This window comes from Oryctolagus cuniculus, chromosome 12 (assembly GCF_051225735.1).
Source record: "Oryctolagus cuniculus isolate XC-2025 breed Fujian yellow rabbit chromosome 12, ASM5122573v1, whole genome shotgun sequence".
Classification (NCBI taxonomy): Eukaryota; Metazoa; Chordata; class Mammalia; order Lagomorpha; family Leporidae; genus Oryctolagus; species Oryctolagus cuniculus.
In genome coordinates this window covers 79949973-79970395 of record NC_142878.1, presented here as the reverse complement: position 1 = coordinate 79970395, position 20423 = coordinate 79949973, and the positions used below count along the sequence as shown (strand labels likewise).

At 38.1% G+C, this 20423-nt stretch overlaps 1 protein-coding gene across 26 annotated transcripts in view; it reads right to left on the bottom strand.

Moving 5' to 3' along the window:
- Positions 1–20423, bottom strand: part of TCF12 (transcription factor 12) — a 402091-nt gene that overhangs the window by 237463 nt on the left and 144205 nt on the right. For 16 of the 26 annotated variants that reach the window (XM_051821977.3, XM_051821978.3, XM_051821979.3 and 13 more), the window contains exon 4: positions 14420–14493. In XM_051821977.3, the coding sequence (XP_051677937.2) occupies positions 14420–14493 (74 nt within the window). Of the gene's footprint in view, positions 1–4295; positions 4358–14419; positions 14494–20423 lie in introns of all 26 variants that reach the window. The other 10 variants (XM_070054251.2, XM_089310421.1, XM_070054250.2 and 7 more) reach the window with 1 other exon arrangement.

Here is a 20423-nt window from a genome sequence, read left to right as displayed (position 1 = left end):
GTACAATCACTAAGACATAATAGTATCCAGAATAAAATCAATTGAGACGTAATAGTATCCAATGTAGCTAAGACAGTCACATGCTGCATGACAACAGATCAGTCAACAAGAAACCATAGAACTCCTATGACAGTAATCCCCTAAGATTATATAGAACAGAGGTGATAAATTCCTATCTAGTGAATATACAACTAAAGAAGAGGCAAGAGAAAAGGAAACAGAAGAAAAATAGGATCTCCCAAATAAACTCAGTGAAGGGTCTAATTAGAAGCTTTTGAAGACTTTTAACAAGGTCCTTAAAAGGTTTTTAAAACAGGGACTACAGCACTGACAGGTTTCCATTAACAGGGAGGAATATGCATGATGTATTATCTGCTTACAAGCAAATCTTTATTTAAAAAACAAATCAAGTAAAGCACTAAGAACATATTTCTGAAAAAAGTGATGCCTTCTGAAAAACAGCCTTAGGCAGGTCCTTCAGGAAGCACCCAAAAGAAGGCATTACCATAGAACAGCTCCATGCCTATTACTGCCACTAAAGACCTTCCAATGGGATCAGATTTCAGAGGTGATCCTGACCCTAGACAGGCCTAGGCTGATAGATGTGCTTGTGTCTCAGCTTCTTACAGAAAAAGTTCAAAAACTAAAAAGTTTTTTAAGATAGAAAAAAAAGCACACATAATAAGAATATAAAGAAGTATTTTTGTATAGCTATATGTTTAAAATTACTATTACAAATGAGTTCAAAAATTTAAAAATTTCTCATTTATAAAGTTAAAAAGTAAGATAAGATAAGATAAGACTAATTACTGAAGAAAGAAACATTATTTAAATAAATTGAGCATCGCCTGTGGCTGGCACTGTGGTACAGAGGAGTTGAACTGCCCCTTGAGAGACTGGCATCCTGCTTCAGAGCCCCAGCTACTCCATTTTCCAATCCAGTTTCCTGTTACTGAACTTCAGAAGGCAAAGGATAAGGACCCAAGGGCTCACACAGAGACCAGGATGGTTCCTGGCATGGCTTCAGTCTGACTTAGTCCTAACTGTTACAGCCATTTGGAGTGTGAATCAGGGGATGGAAGATTCATACTCACTCACTCATTCATTCTCTCTCTCTCTCTCCCTCTCTCGCACACACACACATATTTTGACTTTCAAATAATCTTTTAAAACAGTATTCAGTGTCACCTAAGTGCACAGCATCTATAGTCTACAGTAGTATACAGCAAAGTCCTAGGCCTTTACATTCACTCAACACCCACTCACTGATTCAACTAGAGCAACTTCCAGTCCTGCAAGCTCCATTCACGGCAAAAAAAAAAAAAAAAAAAAAAAAAAAAAAAAAAAAAAAACCAACCATTATATTTTAGCTTTTATAATCCTATGCTTTGGCTGTATCTTTTCTATTTTTAAATGTTTAGATATGCAAGTGCCACTGTGTGAGAGCTACCTGAAACATTCACTGCAGTAACATGCCATACAGGTTTACAACCTTGGAGTAATAAGCTGTATCTCATAGACTCATAGACTAGCATGTATAGGCTACCCCACCCAGGTTTGCTGAAGTATGCTCTTTCATGTTTGCACAACAATGACATTGCCTAATAACACATTTCTCAGAATGCATCACTGTCCTTAAGTGATGTGTGATTTGGTACAAGACAGCTGGTATTTTAATGCTTAATCATGAAATACTTTCCTGTACACTAAGAACACACTTTACTCCATTCAAAAAGCAGCATAATGATTATGATACAAAATCCCACTAAAATAATTATTTCATTAGAGAACATGAAGATTTAAGCATCAATTCAGTATACTAAAGGGAAACACTTTCACTCATTATTCTCAGAATAAAATATTAAGAGCATATGACCGGCTGGCGCCGCGGCTCACTGGGCTAAGCCTCCGCCTTGCGGCGCTGGCACACCGGGTTCTAGTCCCGGTCGGGGCGCCAGATTCTGTCCCGGTTGCCCCTCTTCCAGGCCAGCTCTCTGCTGTGGCCAGGGAGTGCAGTGGAGGATGGCCCAAGTGCTTGGGCCCTGCACCCCATGGGAGACCAGGATAAGTACCTGGCTCTTGCCATCGGATCAGCGCGGTGCGTCGGCCGCAGCACGCCAGCCGTGGCGGCCATTGGAGGGTGAACCAACGACAAAGGAAGACCTTTCTCTCTGTCTCTCTCTCTCTCACTGTCCACTCTGCCTGTCAAAAAATAAAAAAAAAAAATAATAAAAAATAAAAAAAAGAGCATATGACCACAAAAGTGTATCATAAAAGGAAGTAATACGTATTGATCATAATAAGCCTTTGGCAACTATAAACTCTCTTAGGTCTCGTATTATTTACCTTATGGTAGAATATCTTTCTGAACAGTTTTGAGGAACTGAAGTCTCCTCTTTTCCTAGAATATATGCATCCATATTCTTTACTGCGAAATCTGGGTTGCCTCATTTCTTTTTCCCAAAAATCTCCAAATTCCAATATCTATAATGCAATGAATTTTTTCTACAGTTTCAATTAATAAACAGTTTACTTTTTCTGGCTTACAGAACTTGTTGGGCATTTAAAATTATTAACAGACTGTCAACTTGCTCAAGACACACTCCAGGAATTCACAACTGCTTCTCCAAGAAACACCCTAGATTTGTAAAATTCCTTACACTCTTTTCAATCAGAATAGACATGGAAGTATTCACGAGACCACATATAAGAAGTGGGATAATTATGGATTCCAGATACATACTAGATATTTTATATAACCTCAATTTAATTCTTGCACATTTATAAGACAATTCTCTCTGAAGATGAGAAATCTGAGACTCAGAAATTAACTGTCTTATCAAAGGCCAAACACAGTGATAACACTTGGAAGCAAAGCAATATGACTCATTATATGGCTCATGTGTTTTCATGTGTAAAATGTGAATAGTATTTTTATTAGAAATGATCATCATGCATTTTCTGTAGCAGCTGTCCTTAAAGTCCTGGACAAGAACAAATAACAACTGTTTTGGGGACACTTTCATATTTTGGTAAAAGGACATAGTAGAAAGTAACAAAGTTATAAAGTCTGGTTATTAGTTCTACACATATAATTATCTGTAAGTTATTTGCCTTCTCTTGCACCTCAATTTCCTTTAAAATGGGAAGGATTTTAAAAATTACTTCTTGAGGCTGACACTGTAGCATAGCAAGTTAAGCTGCCACCTGCAGTACCAGCAGCCTATTTGGGCACCAGTACAAGACTTGGCTGCTCTACTTCCTATCCAGCTCCCTGCAAATATGTCTGGGAAACCAGTGGAAGATGGACCACTTTGGGTCCCTGCACCCTCATGGTAGACCCATAAGAAGCTCCTGGCTCCTGGCTTTAAACTGGCCCAGCTCCAGCTGTCATGGTCATTTGGGGAATAAACCAGCGGAAGGAAAACTTTTCTCTCTTTGCCTCTGCCTCTCCCTCTCCCTCTGTAAATCCTTTCAAATTAAATAAATAAATCTTAAAAAAATTACTTCTTGGCAAGCTGGTATGAAGATCAAAGCAGACAATATGTAAAAGTGAAGTTTGTACACTACTGTAAAAAGGCTAGTTATATATTAATATAAATAAGCTAAGTGGGCCTAAAACTATGTTTAGGTAGAATCTACATTTTACTCTCATCTAAGAAATCTAAACATAAATAAAAATACTGAAGAGGCTGTCAAGAAAATAAGACCTCAACAAATACAAAAGGAGCATAAGAAATTCCAAGACTATGCTTTGATTTTGACATGTTAACTTCATGATGTGCACAACAAGAAGGAATTGCAGAGATCAGATAAGTCTTGACAAGGATGTTCACAGGCATACAAAGTTAAGTGGAAACACCAGTTAGCGACAAAAAGGCTTTTACCAAAATAAACTATGGTAAAGCGTCTCAATAGCTGTTGTCCCTAGGAAGAATGCTCAATATGAAAATATGGAAGCGTTAAAAGAAAGAGGGAAACAAACTGATCATTACGTAATTTCTTTTTATCACTTTAAGTATTTGCTGGCAAGAGACCTAAAGGTGCCCATCATCATAACCTATTTTTCCTTTTCCTTAACCAAGAACATTTAGGTTATAATTTGTAGGTAAGTGCTGCTTTGAACACAACTAAGTATAATAAACAACAATTTACTGTCATAGGTTTTCTTCTAACTTTAAAATATACCCTTTTCTTACCCACAGTTTTCTACACATTGAGAACATTCAGAAGGAGCAGTTACATAACAAAACAGATTAATGGGAACATAGATGCAATATATAGAAAACACTTACTTTAATTTTCTGTCCCTTCTGTCTTGCTTTGCTATTTAACTGCTTCATCTCGTGTTTTGTACCTGAGATCAAGAGGCATAAAATACTATTTCAAAATTGTGTGTCCTTTCTAATTATATTTGAACTCCTAGCAACTATAAATTCTATACCTTTTCCCCTTCAAAAATAAACACATTAGCAAATAGTAAACAATCAAGAGGAAATATCTATAATAAAGAGAAGAAAGGAACACTGAGGGACAATGAATAAAAGCTATTTTAGTTATTTTTTTTTATTCACACAATTAGATTTCCCCATTTGTAAGAAAAAGTATTTATCAAACTCAAAACAATCTAGTAGTTATTTAATACAACCACTTATCACAGCCTAAGTAAAATACATGGAGTTTCATTTAGGGTCATCATTCAGGTGGGAGAAGGGAGAGAAAGATTATGATTTTATATTTTCCCCAGTTATTTAGTTGTGGCAGTTTAAAAGCTTTTCCCTTATATTTCTTTAATTTCTATTTCTAATACTCTGCAGTATGGTCCTTTCACCCTAACCCAAGTATTATTTCATCATGAATGCTCATGTATTCATGATAGACTAACACCTTTCCAGATCATCCTATTTCACTTTGGAAACATACTCCATACCATAATATATTAACCTTCATAAAATATCTCCCTGTATTTTAAAAAAATCTATTTTGGGGGGTCAAGGTTGGGGTACAGTGGATTAAAGCCACCACCTGTGACCCGAGCATTCCATACTGAATTGCTGGTTCAAGTTCTAGCTGCTCTGCTTCCAACCCAGTTCTCTCCTAATGTACCTGGGAAAGGTGCAGAGAACGGTCCAAGTCCTTGGGTTTATGCCACCCATGTTGCAGACCTGGATGGTATTCCAGGCTCCTGGTTTAGGCCTGGCCTAGCCCCAGACATTGCTTCAGGTTAAACCAGAGGATGGAAGAAATCTCTCTCCTTATCGCTCCCTGTCACTCTGCCTTTCAAAAAAAATACTCTTTTTAAAAAAATCTGTTTTTAAGCCGACGCCGTGGCTCACTAGGCTAATCCTTTGCCTAGCGGCGCCGGCACACCGGGTTCTAGTCCCGGTCGGGGCGCCGGATTCTGTCCCGGTTGCCCCTCTTCCAGGCCAGCTTTCTGCTGTGGCCCGGGAAGGCAGTGGAGGATGGCCCAAGTGCTTGGGCCCTGCACCCCATGGGAGACCAGGAGAAGTACCTGGCTCCTGCCATCGGATCAGCGCGGTGCGCCAGCCGCAGCGCGCCAGCCGCGGCGGCCATTGGAGGGTGAACCAACGGCAAAGGAAGATCTTTCTCTCTGTCTCTCTTACTGTCCACTCTGCCTGTCAAAAAAAAAAAAAAAAAAAAAAAAATCTGTTTTTAATTGGTTCTCTACTCCTCAAAGGACAGAACATATTTCTTCTGCAGAAAAATTACCTTCCTTATCTTGAACTATTCACCTACAAAGGAAGCTTAATTACTGAGTACTGCATTTTGTGATTTGGGTCTTTGTTGTGGCGTTCCCATCATTCTACATTCCCATAAAGTTGTCCTTCTTTCAACTCCATTAATGCAAGTATGTCCTATCTGTTCTATAGTAATCTACTTGAACACTTCTTCTTGTATTCAATCTTTCCTGACTATCCACAGCAATTTATTTCTCTTCTGGAATCTTGAGATAACCAATGAAATTTTTTAGTAATTAATTATTTACTGCCTAATTACAGCTTCTCCATTCCTGTCTTGAAAACATTTAACTCTTGGCCGGCGCAGTGGCTCACTAGGCTAATCCTCCACCTTGCAGCGCCAGCACACAGGGTTCTAGTCCTGATTGGGGTGTCGGATTCTGTCCCGGTTGCCCCTCTTCCAGGCCAGCTCTCTGCTGTGGCCAGGAAGTGCAGTGGAGGATGGCCCAAGTGCTTGGGTCCTGCACCCATGGGAGACCAGGAGAAGCACCTGGCTCCTGCCTTCGGATCAGCGCGGTGCGCCGGCAGCAGCGGCCATTGGAGGATGAACCAACGGCAAAGGAAGACCTTTCTCCCTGTCTCTCTCACTGTCCACTCTGTCAGTCCAAAACAAAAAAAAATAAAATAAAATAAAGAATGCATTTAACTCTTTAGCTAAATATAACTTATATTTCTAAGTGTATTTACTGAATTCTAAGATACACATTTATTCACTTCTAACATTACAGAAAACGAATGAATTTACAAATCTTAAAAATAGAGAATCCAGGTAAGCACAGACTGCTTAAAGCATGATTACATAAACATCCTTATTTACCAGGTGGCTCTCATGTCACTGTGCTCCACTGAGGGAAGAAAACAATAGGTTCCCTCTGGCTGTAGATACTCCCCAAGGCTTTTGTGGCCAATTGTGAATGAACTACCCACCAGGGTCCTCCTCAAAACTCCAGTCAGTATAAACCTTACTGAGGTCAAAATGACCTCTGTGTATTTTGTATAGACAGGAATCATGGTTCTATTATCCCATATTGAATTCACTATTACAAACTATGGAGAGGCTCTTAGCTAAGCCCATCCAAATGAATTAAAGGATACTGAGTACTGCTAAGAATGGAGAGAGCACTAAGCAAAATTAAAGTTCCACAGGCATATCTGGAATAGTCTAGAAATTCCAAGAGAAATGACATTAATCTCATCCAGACAAGCCTATAGAATAATTTTAGTTTCTATAGAATCAGAAAGCTAAATGTTTACTTTTATCTATTTTCCTTTCCCTTCTCAAATTTCCCTATCTATGGCTTTGTTTATAAACTCCAAAGACTAGAGCCCCACATCAATCCTTGCACTCTCATATTTTCATTTTCCATCTAACCTGGTCTATCAGGTTGCTGTCTTTGAGTGTTTCTGACAATGGTCTGTGAAATGACCACTGCCAGTGCTTTTTAAAATAAACTGAAGCCTCACATCCATTCACTTCCACAGGAAGTAGGAGTCACGGCATGTATTAAAGCGAAAGGCCTCAAAATATACACACTATTTACACTTTAGTATATGTGCTGCCGAAGCAAGCACACACACTATTTACTCATTTTTTTTAAATTTTTATTTATTTATTTTTTGACAGGCAGAGTGGACAGTGAGAGAGAGAGAGAGACAGAAAGGTCTTCCTTTGCCGTTGATTCACCCTCCAATGGCCACCACGGCCGGCACGCTGCGGCCGGCGCACTGCACTGATCCGATGGCAGGAGCCAGGTACTTCTCCTGGTCTCCCATGGGGTGCAGGGCCCAAGCACTTGGGCCATCCTCCACTGCACTCCCTGGCCACAGCAGAGGGCTGGCCTGGAAGAGGGGCAACCGGGACAGAATCCGGGGCCCCAACCAGGACTAGAACCCGGTGTACCTGCGCCGCAAGGCGGAGGATTAGCCTAGTGAGCCGTGGCGCCGGCACTATTTACTCTTAATAAAAAAAAAAAGTCTGCAGTCATTTTGTGCTGAGTTATACACTGAAGCTAAATCAAGTATTTTAAAGTCAACTCATTACTACATAAACGGCTTTCCGCTTCTCCACTAAGAGGTGTAAGTCTGGACCTTAATTATTAGTACTCTACTTCTATTAATAGAAAGAGATAAAGAAGGAAAAAAAGATGGAGGTAAAAAGAAGTAACTTCCTTGTAGAAAGTAGGAGTGCCAGAAACAGAATCCAGACAACCTGATTTTAATGTTAAATTTTTTTTCAAGATTTGTTTCATCTATTTGAAAGATACAATGACAGAGACAGAGGGAAAAGACAGAGAAAGAAAGCTTCCATCCATTGGTCCACTCCCCAAATGCCCACAATAGCTTGGGCTGAGCCAGACTGAAACTAGAAGCCTGAAACTCCATCCAGTTTTCCCACATGGGAGGCACGGACTAAGCAGTGGGGCCATCTTCCATGGCTTTTCCAGGCACATTAGCAGGGACCTTATTAGAAGTGAACAGCTAAACTGTTGAAATCTTTACTTCTATATACTAAGTTGATCTTCTGTATATAAAGATAATTGAAAATGAATCTTGAAGGGCCAGCACAGAGGCTCACTAGGCTAATCCTCTGCCTGCGGCGCCGACACCCTGGGGTTCTAGTCCCGGTTGGGGCGCCAGATTCTGTCCCAGTTGCTCCTCTTCCAGTCCAGCTCTCTGCTGTGGCCTGGGAGTGCAGTGGAGATGGCCCAAGTGCTTGGGCCCTGCACCCGCATGGGAGACCAGGAGGAAGCACCTGGCTCCTGGCTTCAGATCAGTGCAGTGCACCGGCTGTAGAGGCCATTTGGGGGTGAACCAATGGAAGGAAGACCTTTCTCTCTGTCTCTCTCTCTCTCACAGTCTAACTCTGCCTGTCGAGGGGAGGGGAGGGCAGGGGAGGGGAGAGGAGGGGAGGGGAGGGGAGGGGAGGGGAGAAAATGAATCTTGATAAAGAATGGTATGGGAGAGGGACTGGGAGATGGGATGGCAGCAAGTGGGAGGGAGGTTATGGGGGAAAAGCCACTATAATCCAAACGTCGTACTTTCGAAATTTATATTTATTAAATAAAAGTTTAAAAAAAAGAAGTGAGCAGCTGGAACTTGAACTGGCACTCCAATATGGGATGTCAGTGTCCCAAGAAGTGGCTTACCCCACTGTGCCACAATGCCAGTTCCAATGCTCAAGCTCTCAAATTCTACACTCCATGTGCTCTACCTTATAATACATATAGTTGCTAGGCAATTCTTTTAATCAATTATATCCCACATCCTCTTATCATCTGCAAGATATTCTTTCTAATCACCTTTTTCTTCTTCCATTCTTTGAGTATATGACAGAAAATTTAAGACAGGTCTTCTCTGAGTTGGGAAATACAAAAGAAATAATCTTAAAAATTACTATCATTAAGATTCATAATATCTAAGTTATAAATCAGAGGCTATTATCAAATAGTCATTTAGCCTAGCCAAATTTAAAGTATATTTTGTAATATATAGCACAAATCAGAACCCAGCTAAATTTCAAACAAGTCTCAGTTTTCTCATTATGAAATAAGGGAGCTAGATATTATGTTTTGGTAATGACATACCTTTGAGTTTTGAAAAGTCTACAATACTGTGAAATTCAGAGAGATGAAAGAGCAAAAACGTAAATGACTGCTTCAGTCTGTAAACTGTATTATGGATGGTGGAAATTTAGCAACTTCTTAAAAAAAAAAAGCAACCAAACTCCCTGATTACTGCTTCTTTTCCAAAAATAACTACCACAATAGATTATATATAAACCTGAAAATGGTCATGAACAAAATGCCAACTCCTGATCACTGATAGTGTCTATATAAGCAACAGAGTTTATATATATGGAAACATAACAATGGAAATGCATGGTAAATTTTTAGACATTTGAAGATAACAGTGGTAATAATAGTAATAACAACTTTCATTTATTGTATCAATAAATGAAATAAAATAATGCACTGCTATTATTATCTTTCAATTTCATCAATACCCTGCAAGGTCATAATTTTAGGAATGAGAAAATTGAAGCACAAAGAGGTTAACTAATTTGCCAAGGATGACACAGTGTAAGTTTCTAAAGCCTGTAATCTTAAATACAATCCCTTTCTAAGCAGAATCATCACTCAAAACAATAAATCTGGTCAGCACAGAAGAAAGCCTTATTACCATTAATACCATCACCATCTACACTTAAAGCTTCATCATCTTAAATCAACTCAATCTCCAAACCTAACTACTCTAGCAAATCTAAGTATTCTCTCCAATTTGATCATATTCAGCAAATATGTATACAGCACTCATTATGTACAAAGCATTATACCGGGGGGCTTCAAAAAGTTTGTGGAAAACAAAATTAAAAGGTAATTTTATTTTTGGTGCAAAAAAAAAATCTTGAAATCCATGCAATGCTGTCTCACAATGCATATTTTCTAGGAACTAACATTATGAAATAGCCCTGTGCAAGACAGAGACAAAAATTTTTATAACAAAGTTTGGTAAGAATAGACTTTTACTTTCCTAAAAAGGAAACAGATAATTGAAGGAAAAGGGAAATAGATTTTCTTTATGTCCTCTAAAAATCTACAAGAAAGGAAAGTACATTAGGCATGACTGGGTCGGTAAAAAATTCTCATTTATTACACATAAATCTAACATATTTGCAGATGTATTCATTGATTTAAATGTGTGGATATTATATACAGATCGAATGGATACATTGTGAGGTATACAGGTTTAAAGTATCATTCACAGATCTAAATACTTTACATATACTGTTTCATTTAGTGCTTACAACAACCTTATACAGTGGTTACCACTATCCCCATTTCATAGATGAATAAACTCAAGTATAGTGAATTTAATCAACATGTCTGGAATCACACAGGTGAGTAAGGGACAAAGCTAGGATTCATACTCAGGCAACCTAGTTCTAGAATCTAAACATTATCCTCTGATGAGGAAAAAATAGTTGGAAGCTAGAATAAACTTTGAACACTGTGGTAAGCAAGAACAGTCAATACTGTCTGGCCTGTATGCCTGGTGCATATGATACGTAGAAACCATTTTTTGCTGTGGGAAAAAAAAAAATAAGGGAGGGTGGAAACAAACTCATTAACTATACCTCTTTCCCATGTCCAAACTACCCGAGGTTTTAATTGCTCGCTTTGCTCTCTGGTGCTTTATCTTGATCACCACTTACACAAGTTTCTAAAAATGGAAATGCTACATACATCACAATTCTGTTTTCATCTGTTCATGTGTATGTCTGTGTTGTTCACAGGTGGACAGGAGGTCAGAAAAGTAGACACCAGCACTCTAACATAGCTGAGGCCTACTGGTACAAACCAAACATCAGAACCTACTAACAAACCATGTACATTGCAAACACTTCCCTTGAAAAGCTGTTAAGTAATTTCTTTTTTCTTTTTAAGGATTTATTTATTTGAAAGTCAAGAGTTATGGGGCGGGGGAAAGATCGAGAGAGACAGAGATCTTTCATCTGCTGATTCACTCCCCTAATGGCCAAAACAGCCAGGGCTGGGTCAGGCCGAAGCCAACAGTCAGAAGCTTCTTCCAGGTCTCCCACATGGTGGCAGGTGTCCAAACATTTGGGCCTTATTCCACTGCTTTCCCAGGGCCATTAGTAGGAACCTGGATTGGAAGTGAAGCAGCCGGGACATATACTGGTGCCCATATGAGATGCCAGCATTTCAGGTGGCAGCTTTACCTGCTTCACTACAATGCCAGCCCCCTTCATAATTTCAACCTATATGATTCTGTGTAACCTAACACATATAGTAATTTACAGTATAAACAGAATTCATGTGGCACATATCATTTTATATTACTTTGAAAATGTTCTCCCTTGTAGTTTTGAGTTGGAGGCAGAAAGGAAAGAGAACAACTCATAGTTTACTCCAAGTAAGTAAAAAGCACGTGTTTAACTCCACCAAAATACTCATTTTACAAGTTTTCAAAAACCCTTTTTTGCATGGCTCACTAAGCATTTTCAATTTTTTTTTTTTATTTTTTGACAGGCAGAGTGGACAGTGAGAGAGAGAGAGACAGAGAGAAAGGTCTTCCTTTTGCCGTTGGTTCACCCTCCAATGGCCGCTGTGGCTGGCGCACTGTGGCCGGCGCACCGCACTGATCCGAAGCCAGGAGCCAGGTGCTTCTCCTGGTCTCCCATGGGGTGCAGGGCCCAAGCACTTGGGCCATCCTCCACTGCACTCCCTGGCCACAGCAGAGAGCTGGCCTGGAAGAGGGGCAACCGGGACAGAATCCGGCGCCCCGACCGGGACTAGAACCTGGTGTGCCGGCGCCGCAAGGTGGAGGATTAGCCTAGTGAGCCGCGGCGCCGGCAGCATTTTCAAATTTTAAAAGAAGTTAAAAATTTTTGTATTCAGTAATGTTACTGAAAATGAAATTATTGTTAATGCAATTTTCTATGACAGAAATGTAATATTTACATATATAATATAATATATAAACAGATTTCACTCACATCATTTCTACAGAATTAACTACAATTTCATAAAGTTTAAATTGACTTCATTACTTCATTAATATGTCAAATCAGTGTTTTTAGCCATATCAATATTTATGAACTTCAACTGAGATTCTTATTAACAAAATTTTAACCATCTATGCTTATGGAAAAAATGGTCAAGATGGTGAATGGTGTTTAACCATGAAATCTTAAAAATAGCTAACCTTCCGTAAAGGAGTGTTGAGGGAAGCTTCAAAAATAACCATAAATATCGCCTGGGCAGAAGAGTACAGGAGAGAAATAGTTTGGAATTGGATCCAGATTTTTGTAAACAACAACAAAGAAACATAACTTCTTTAACTGGCTCAATAAACCCTCAAGTTCAGACTGTGACCAAGATAGAAGAAAGGAGATGAGTCAAAGAGCTGATTTCAGTGGGAATAAACATAAAACAAGGTACCACTGACTCTCTAATCTATTTGATCTCTCAACAGACAGGCAAGAATATTATGTGTTTCAGTGGTAGGCTGATTTTTCTTAAGTAGAAAACTAGCTTACTATTGAATCAATCTGACTTCTCACTACAGACAATACATATTGAAAAATAATAATAAATAAGATTGAAAAGCAGCATTCCACATTTGACCTTAGACCAAACAACAAAACTCAAAAGTAAGATATGCTTTGGATTCTATATCTGGAGGCAAACTTAATTTCAAGATAATTAATTACATAACATGTTTTAGATATATTATTATGTTGTTTTCTCCTAAAATCCTATATACTACTAAAGTTGAAAAAAACTGATAGCTTGAAAGGGAAGTAAATATAAGGTACCAAGGGATCATTGAATGCATGTGAACAAATAGCATGTTATGTATACAGGACATAATAGTAATGGTAAGAAACAACACATTATGAGTTCCCTACTCTTCTAAAACATAATCAGGAAATGTGCCTCTCCTATTTAAAATATTATTGAAAGAACTGGGAACTTTTAAAGTGGAAAGAAATTTGGACATGACCCCAAGACAAAATAATGTAAACAAGATTAAACATCTAATTCATGTAGAGCTGACAGTAAAAAACAAATCTTGAGATACCCAGCACAGGGCTCTTTTAAAATCCAATTTAGTTTTCTCAGTCACTGATTCCCAAAAGGGAAACACAAAATCTCAGGTTTAACAGTCGTACTATACAAGCTTCTGAATTTCATTTGACTATCCAGTTCTTTTCAAAACATTTTAAATAAATTAAACAGGTTACAACCAACTATAACAAAACTCTACATTTTATAAGGTACTTGAACTCAGCATTTTTCAATGCAAAACACTAATCTATATACTGAGAGTATTCAGTTTTCCTTCCACTTCTTAAGTCAATTTGCTACTATGTTTAAGTACCTATAAATTTTATGCCTATCTTCTCTTGATTAATTCTAACAGAAATAAAAGCCTATTATTCATTTAAAATGTTGGCCTTCAGAAAAGTATTTGTTAACTTCACCTAAGCACAGTGTTTAATTTCACTGCAATGTTTTGATCTAATTTTCCATCTCCTAGTCTCATTTTATAAAATGTTTGGAATTTTTTTTTTTTTTTTTGCTGAAAAAGGCTCTAACCTTTTGACCTTTCAGAGCCCAGAACTTCAGCTCAGTCCTATTTCTCTTAATTGTCAAACAAGAAATGTCATCTGTTATGTCTCTTCTGATATGCTTCCAAGATAAAGGGCTACTGTGTTCCTGATATAAATGGCTAATGACTGCTGGAGGATGGGGGTGCTCAAAGTTTGTGCTTTGAAAGCCACTGCCATCTCTCAAAAAAACAAAGTACAAAGAAAAATGGCTACATAATTAGGAAGAACACCTAGTGAAGCACTACAACTCTTACAACTTTAGTAAAGAGTTTTGTAAGCAGTCCAGGTACAGAAATAACACTAAGAGTATTTGTGTAAATATAGCAATTGTAATCAATCCCCAAAGTATGACAGTATATGTTAAGAATTAAATCTACTACAAAAGTACTGAGTAGTCTACTTTATTTCCAAGAAAATACGTTAATCTTAATATCTTTAAAAATATTGCTTGTATGTGAACCAAAATACTTATTCTTTCACTTTATCTTTACAATTTTAATCAAGGATTGATAAGCAAACTTACTCTAGATGAATCATATGAGGGGCTTGGTTGACCACTTGTTCCCCAAGATGTCGTGCCTCCTCGTTCATCCATACCTAAAGAGAGAAGAATGTAAAAGATATAAATATAAAAAGATACTTTGGTCAATTTTGTTGGTATGGTACAGCAAGAGTGCACTTCAGCAACTGGTATTTTCATTTTCATAAAACTAGGATATATCAACTTTTGCCTGAATAACCGATGGAAAGTAAGTTACTTCAGAGTACCTTCAGCACTTTTTTATTAATTCCCATAAAATGCTCCATATATACTATGGGAATTCAGAACCAAAGTATTTCTTTGGAGATTTCAAAATAGGGCATACTCTAGATCTCACCATCTAAGTCCTCATCCATTATTATTTCAATGAATATATGAACTTCCAAAATATTCTCTAGTTTAGTATCACTTACATGAAAAAATGAAGAATACAGCTCTTAAGCTTTAAAAATGCAAACAAGTCAAACTACCATTCGACTTAGTCAAACTGGGTTCTATCAGAGCAGTGATTAGATATTCTTAAGAAAAGCCCATTAAACCATCTTCAAATCAACATTAGCTGTGTAAAAACTAACAAAAATGATATGACAACTTATTCCAGAAACATTGTGGGTAACACTTCAGAATCCTCTAGAATTATGCACAGTGTGATTCTAAATGAGTAGATCCACCCCGATGAAAGTTAGAAAGGAAAACTCAAAGTGAGAAAGAAATCAGTAACTATTACCAACAAAATAACTGAATGTCCTTCTTAATTCATCTTCTAAAGGCTAGACTCCATATTTCACCTTCCTATCAATCTCCACAAAAATCTGGAAAAGCTGGATAAGACTTAATTCAGCCAATTCTCTCTCTCCTATTCTGAAGACACCAGTGTCTTTCATCTTTGACTCCTAGAAGGTATACTTTTCCAGCATCTTCTTGAAATTCTTTCCATGATGAAATAAAAAACAGCTTACTTCTTTGGTTTGCTGTTGCATGGGATAAGTGTAGATATTTCAATGATAACAGTCTGCTAAGTTCAAAACCTCTTTTCTTTGATAATATCCTTGGAAATTCTCTGTGATTGAGTTGAATGCCACATGTAATAAATAAATGCCAGAAACTTTCCAGTAACTTGTGCTAATTCATTAATATTTTTATTTCTTATTCACAGGGAGGGGGAGAGGGAAGGGGAGAGGAGAGGGCGAGGGCGAGGTTACCTTCTGCTTATTCAGGCACTTCAGCAGGGAGCCAGATCAGAAGTGCAACGGCTAAGATTTGAACCAGCACTCATATGGGATCCTGGCACAGGAGGCAGTGTCTTAACCTGCTGCACCATAATATGAGCCCCTTCTTAAGATGTCTCCTAAAATTTTTTTAAAAAATTATTTATTTATTTATTTATTTATTTGAAAGGCAGAGTGACAGAGAGGAAGGACAGAGAGGAAGAGATCTTTCATATACTGGTTCACTCCCCAAATGGCTTACAACAGCAAGGTTTGCGTGGGCCAAAAGCCAGGAGCCTAGAACTCCACCTAGGTCCGCCTCATGGGTGGTAGAGATCTGAATAGTTGGACCAGCATCCTCTGATTTCTTAGGCTCATCAGTAGGGAGCTGGATCAGAAGCAGAGAAGCCATGAATCAAAGGGGTGCTCCAACATGGGATGGCAATGTCACAAGCTGTGGTTTAACCTGCTGTGCCTTATCACCAATCCCCCCGAGGCTTCTTTCATAGGATCAGAATTACTCAATGAATGGATGAAAAAATATACAGAAAGGGGGAGGATGAGCTTCCAAAGTACAATGTACTAATTTCTGATTCAGTTGCTAGGATCCTAATTTATTCTTTTTATGAATCTGCAGTTCCTAATTTGAGTGAGTATTATCAATGACATTTTAGAAAGAATTCACAGGAAAGATATCCTTTAGTCTTCCCCCTTATCTGCAGTTTCAGTTACCTGCAGTCCAAAAAAATTAAATAAGTAATTCAAGAAATAAGTAACTCAGAAGCTTTAAATAAATTTGGAGTATTGAGGTATTTTGTTATAGCTGTTGACTTCTTAGTCTACCTCATTTATACCCAAACCTTTATCATAGATATGTATATATGTATAGGATAAAACATAGCAGTGAGTACTATCAATAGTTTCAAAAATCCATTGAGGTTCTATGAACATACCTACTACAGAAACTGCACACAGTACTCCAGGCATAACGTCAAGTGAACTCAAAAGCTTTGAAAACACAGATTGTGTGTAAAAATGCAGTGTTTGGAACATGTTTCAAAAATTCTTATTAAAGTTCCAAATTTAAGAACAATCCTGGGGCTGGCACTATGGCATAGTAGATAAAGCCGCCGCCTGTAGTGATGGCATCCCAAATGGGCTCGAGACCTGGTTGCTCCACTTCCGATCCAGCTCTCTGCTATGGCCTGGGAAAGCAGTGGAAGATGGCCCAAGTCCTTGGGCCCCTGCACCTTCGTGGGAGACCTTACATTGGCATGGCTCCAGCCATTGTGGCTAGCTGGGGAGTGAACCAGGGGATGGAAGACCTCTCTCTCTCTCTCTCTCTCTCTCTGCCTTTCCTTCTCTCTGCCTTCCCTTCTCTGTGTAACTCTTTCAAATAAATAAATAAATCTTAAAAAAAAAAAAAAGAACAATCATACAAGTTAGGGAGATTCAGGTATAAATACCTCTCCAGTACCAACAGTCACCTATGAGCTGCTTTCCATGCATTTTCCTTGCAATCAACACTGCAGAGTAACAGATAGGATTCCTATGAGACTCAATCTAATACAAGGCTACTATTAATCTACAAAATCCATTAATAAGATATGAAACTAATTTTATTAAAAGTTTATGCAAGGGCCGGCACCATGGCTCAATAGGCTAATCCTCCGCCTTGTGGCGCCGGCACACCGGGTTCTACTCCCGGTCGGGGCGCCGGATTCTTTCCTGGTTGCCCCTCTTCCAAGCTAGCTCTCTGCTATGGCCAGGGAGTGCAGTGGAGGAGGATGGCCCAAGTCCTTGGGCCCTGCACCCACATGGGAGACCAGGAAAAGCACCTGGCTCCTGGCTTCGGATCAGCGCAATGCGCCGGCCGCGGCGGCCATTGGAGGGTAAACCAACGGCAAAAGGAAGACCTTCCTCTCTGTTTCTCTCTCTCTCTCACTGTCCACTCTGCCTGTCCAAAAAAAAAAAAAAAAAAAAAAAGTTTATGCAAGAAATCCATTTTCACTGAACATATAATGGAAACTTATTTTGATGAAGCCTATCCTAATGAAAATAATCAGACTAGTTTATTCTTTTTATGACTAAATTTTCTTATATCAAATGATTAATAAATATGAGTCTGCTGTGTTAAACACATACATATGTTCGTTACAGATAATGTCTCAAGCAAAATTTAAGAGACATGCAAATCTGTGAAACTATATACTCCATTTTCATCAAGTGACTGTAATTCTATATGTAAAACAAGAGAAAAGCAATGATTAATTCAATAAACTGGTAACTAGATGACTGAGATACCAGCTAAAGAGTACTAGATACAACTCACACTGGACACTGGCAGGAGGGCTCAAAGGATGTTACAGAAGGACAACAGTCTAACTAGGCTTTGAAGTTAGAGCTCCGTAGGTTTATTGTTCACATATCCAGACTGAGTAAAAGGTCGTGGCTGGCACTGACAAAGCGAAGAGTCATCTCTTAGCATCAATGACTCTTTTCTGCTGAAGACAATGGTGCTACAAACAGAGAAATATGACAGGAATAATAAACTTTCCAAGGCTTCAGCCCTAAGAACAAGGGTAGGAGAAGAAAAAGAAATTACATTCAGAAGATAAACTACTCAATATAGATATGATAGAAATCGATCAAAATCTGAAAAACTATCCAGAAGAAAACACACCACAGTTGCAATAGAGTGATAAGGGGAAAACATTTCTGCTGAGATATATCTCAATTATCTTTCCCCATATACTTTCTTTCATCCCCATTACTAGTTATGTATATCAATTCAACAATTTTAGAGAAGCCAGGTCCCTGATGTGAAGATTAAAATGGTAGATGAAAAAGAGAAAGTTTAGCCACAATTAAATGGTAGAAACATTTAGAGTCTTGAGTTTCCAATAAAGTATTCTATTTCTATTCAACAAGATTAAAAGAGGTAATTATTATTTTAACTAATATTAGAGCTTTACACAATCCTTAATCTTTTATATCTTTTATATACAGAATCCTTTAGTACTTGCTTTTCTGAATGGAAGCAATTATAACAAAATCTAATACATACTTTCAATGTGTCTTGTATTAAAAAGCAGGCTGTGTTTATTTAATACTTTCCAGTAAAGAAAAAATATTAAATATTAGACTCCATATCTAAAATAATAGTTTGTAAATTTAATGAAAGCAATTTTCCATCTTTTTTAATAAAGACATTTAATAGGAAAAGTAACTAAAAGTAAACCATAAATTACTATATACACAGGCAGTTGCCTAATAGGTTGAGACCTTGAAGAGGAATGAATAAAAGGTAGAAATTGCATTTTCAACATATGAGAGAACAAGACTCTGAGAGGAGCGAATTTCTCAGCCACATCCACTACCTGGTATTAGTCTATCTGTTTCTGTCTACTGCCAATACCACTTGTTTTTGATTAAGAGTACTCTCTTTCTGGAGTCAGTAAAAAAAAAAATATTACCTCACAGCTTCTACCATACCTTTCCCCCTTCTTGCTGTGTAAGAAACCTACTTAAGAAACTGAGTCCTACAGGTTTCTCTAGGTTTTTATTCACTAATAAAAACTGGAAACTAACTTTTTATTAAGGAAATGACTTTTCTAAGTCCTAAACTGTTATTTGCTCATAAAAAGCCTGCAAACAAAGATCATTAACACTACAAATTCAGTTCATAAGGTATCAGTAAGATTTGGTTAAGGTTCAACAACATGTGCCTGGGAGAATCAGAAGCAAAGCTTCTGACATAAAGATCAGTTTCTTCTCTTCTCACTTGGTAGTACTAGTACCTATCACCCATCGCCTATCACCTATCACCAAAGGACCTTGATACTCTGAACTAAGACTAACCTAAAGAAGTGGGACTGGAATAGGGAAAAAAATCCTCAGGGAGCAGTAGAGAGTCAGGATCTGAAATAGTAATAATAAAAGGAATAATGGAAAAGATAGAAAGAATAAAGGAAACAAAGTATTAGGATATCCAAGAGTCAAACGCATTAAGAAAACATACTGCTTGGCTATCATATGTAACAGTCTCCCTTTGGCAAAGGATATGTACAAAGTTAGGAGGAAGACTATAGGGGACTGCATACACATCTCCTTCTGTAAACTACTCCTCTACTTTAGTAGAACTGAAATGAAGGTTTTCATTACAGCAAGTAAAAATGGTAAAAAGTGTTTCAGAAATATCAAATCCCAGTCCTGTCATAAATAAGTGAAAGATAATATGCTTTGTAGGATTGCCATCTGCTATAGGGGGGATTCAATAAATGAGTTGATGAAATAAATCTGATTAGAGATAACTACATCAGATAACTTCAATAGTTATCTTCAATAGTTTCTTTATTCAATTTTATTTGTAATGATATTCCTTTATATAAAACTCAAAGGTTTCAATCGATTTTAAGTTAATACACATTTAATAACCAAAAACCAACACTTTTTATTATTCGTCAGATATTTGATACTCATGAAATAAATCTACCAATGTACTTTTCCAGAAATTCACTATGAAATAGGATCAATCAGAATACAGTAACAAATTCCTTGCCATTATGCCGTATATTAATGAAAAAATAAAAGGGGCCGGCGCCGCGGCTCACTAGGCTAATCCTCCGCCTAGCGGCGCCGGCACACCGGGTTCTAGTCCCGGTCGGGGCGCCGGATTCTGTCCCGGTTGCCCCTCTTCCAGGCCAGCCCTCTGCTGTGGCCCGGGAGTGCAGTGGAGGATGGCCCAGGTGCTTGGGCCCTGCACCCCATGGGAGACC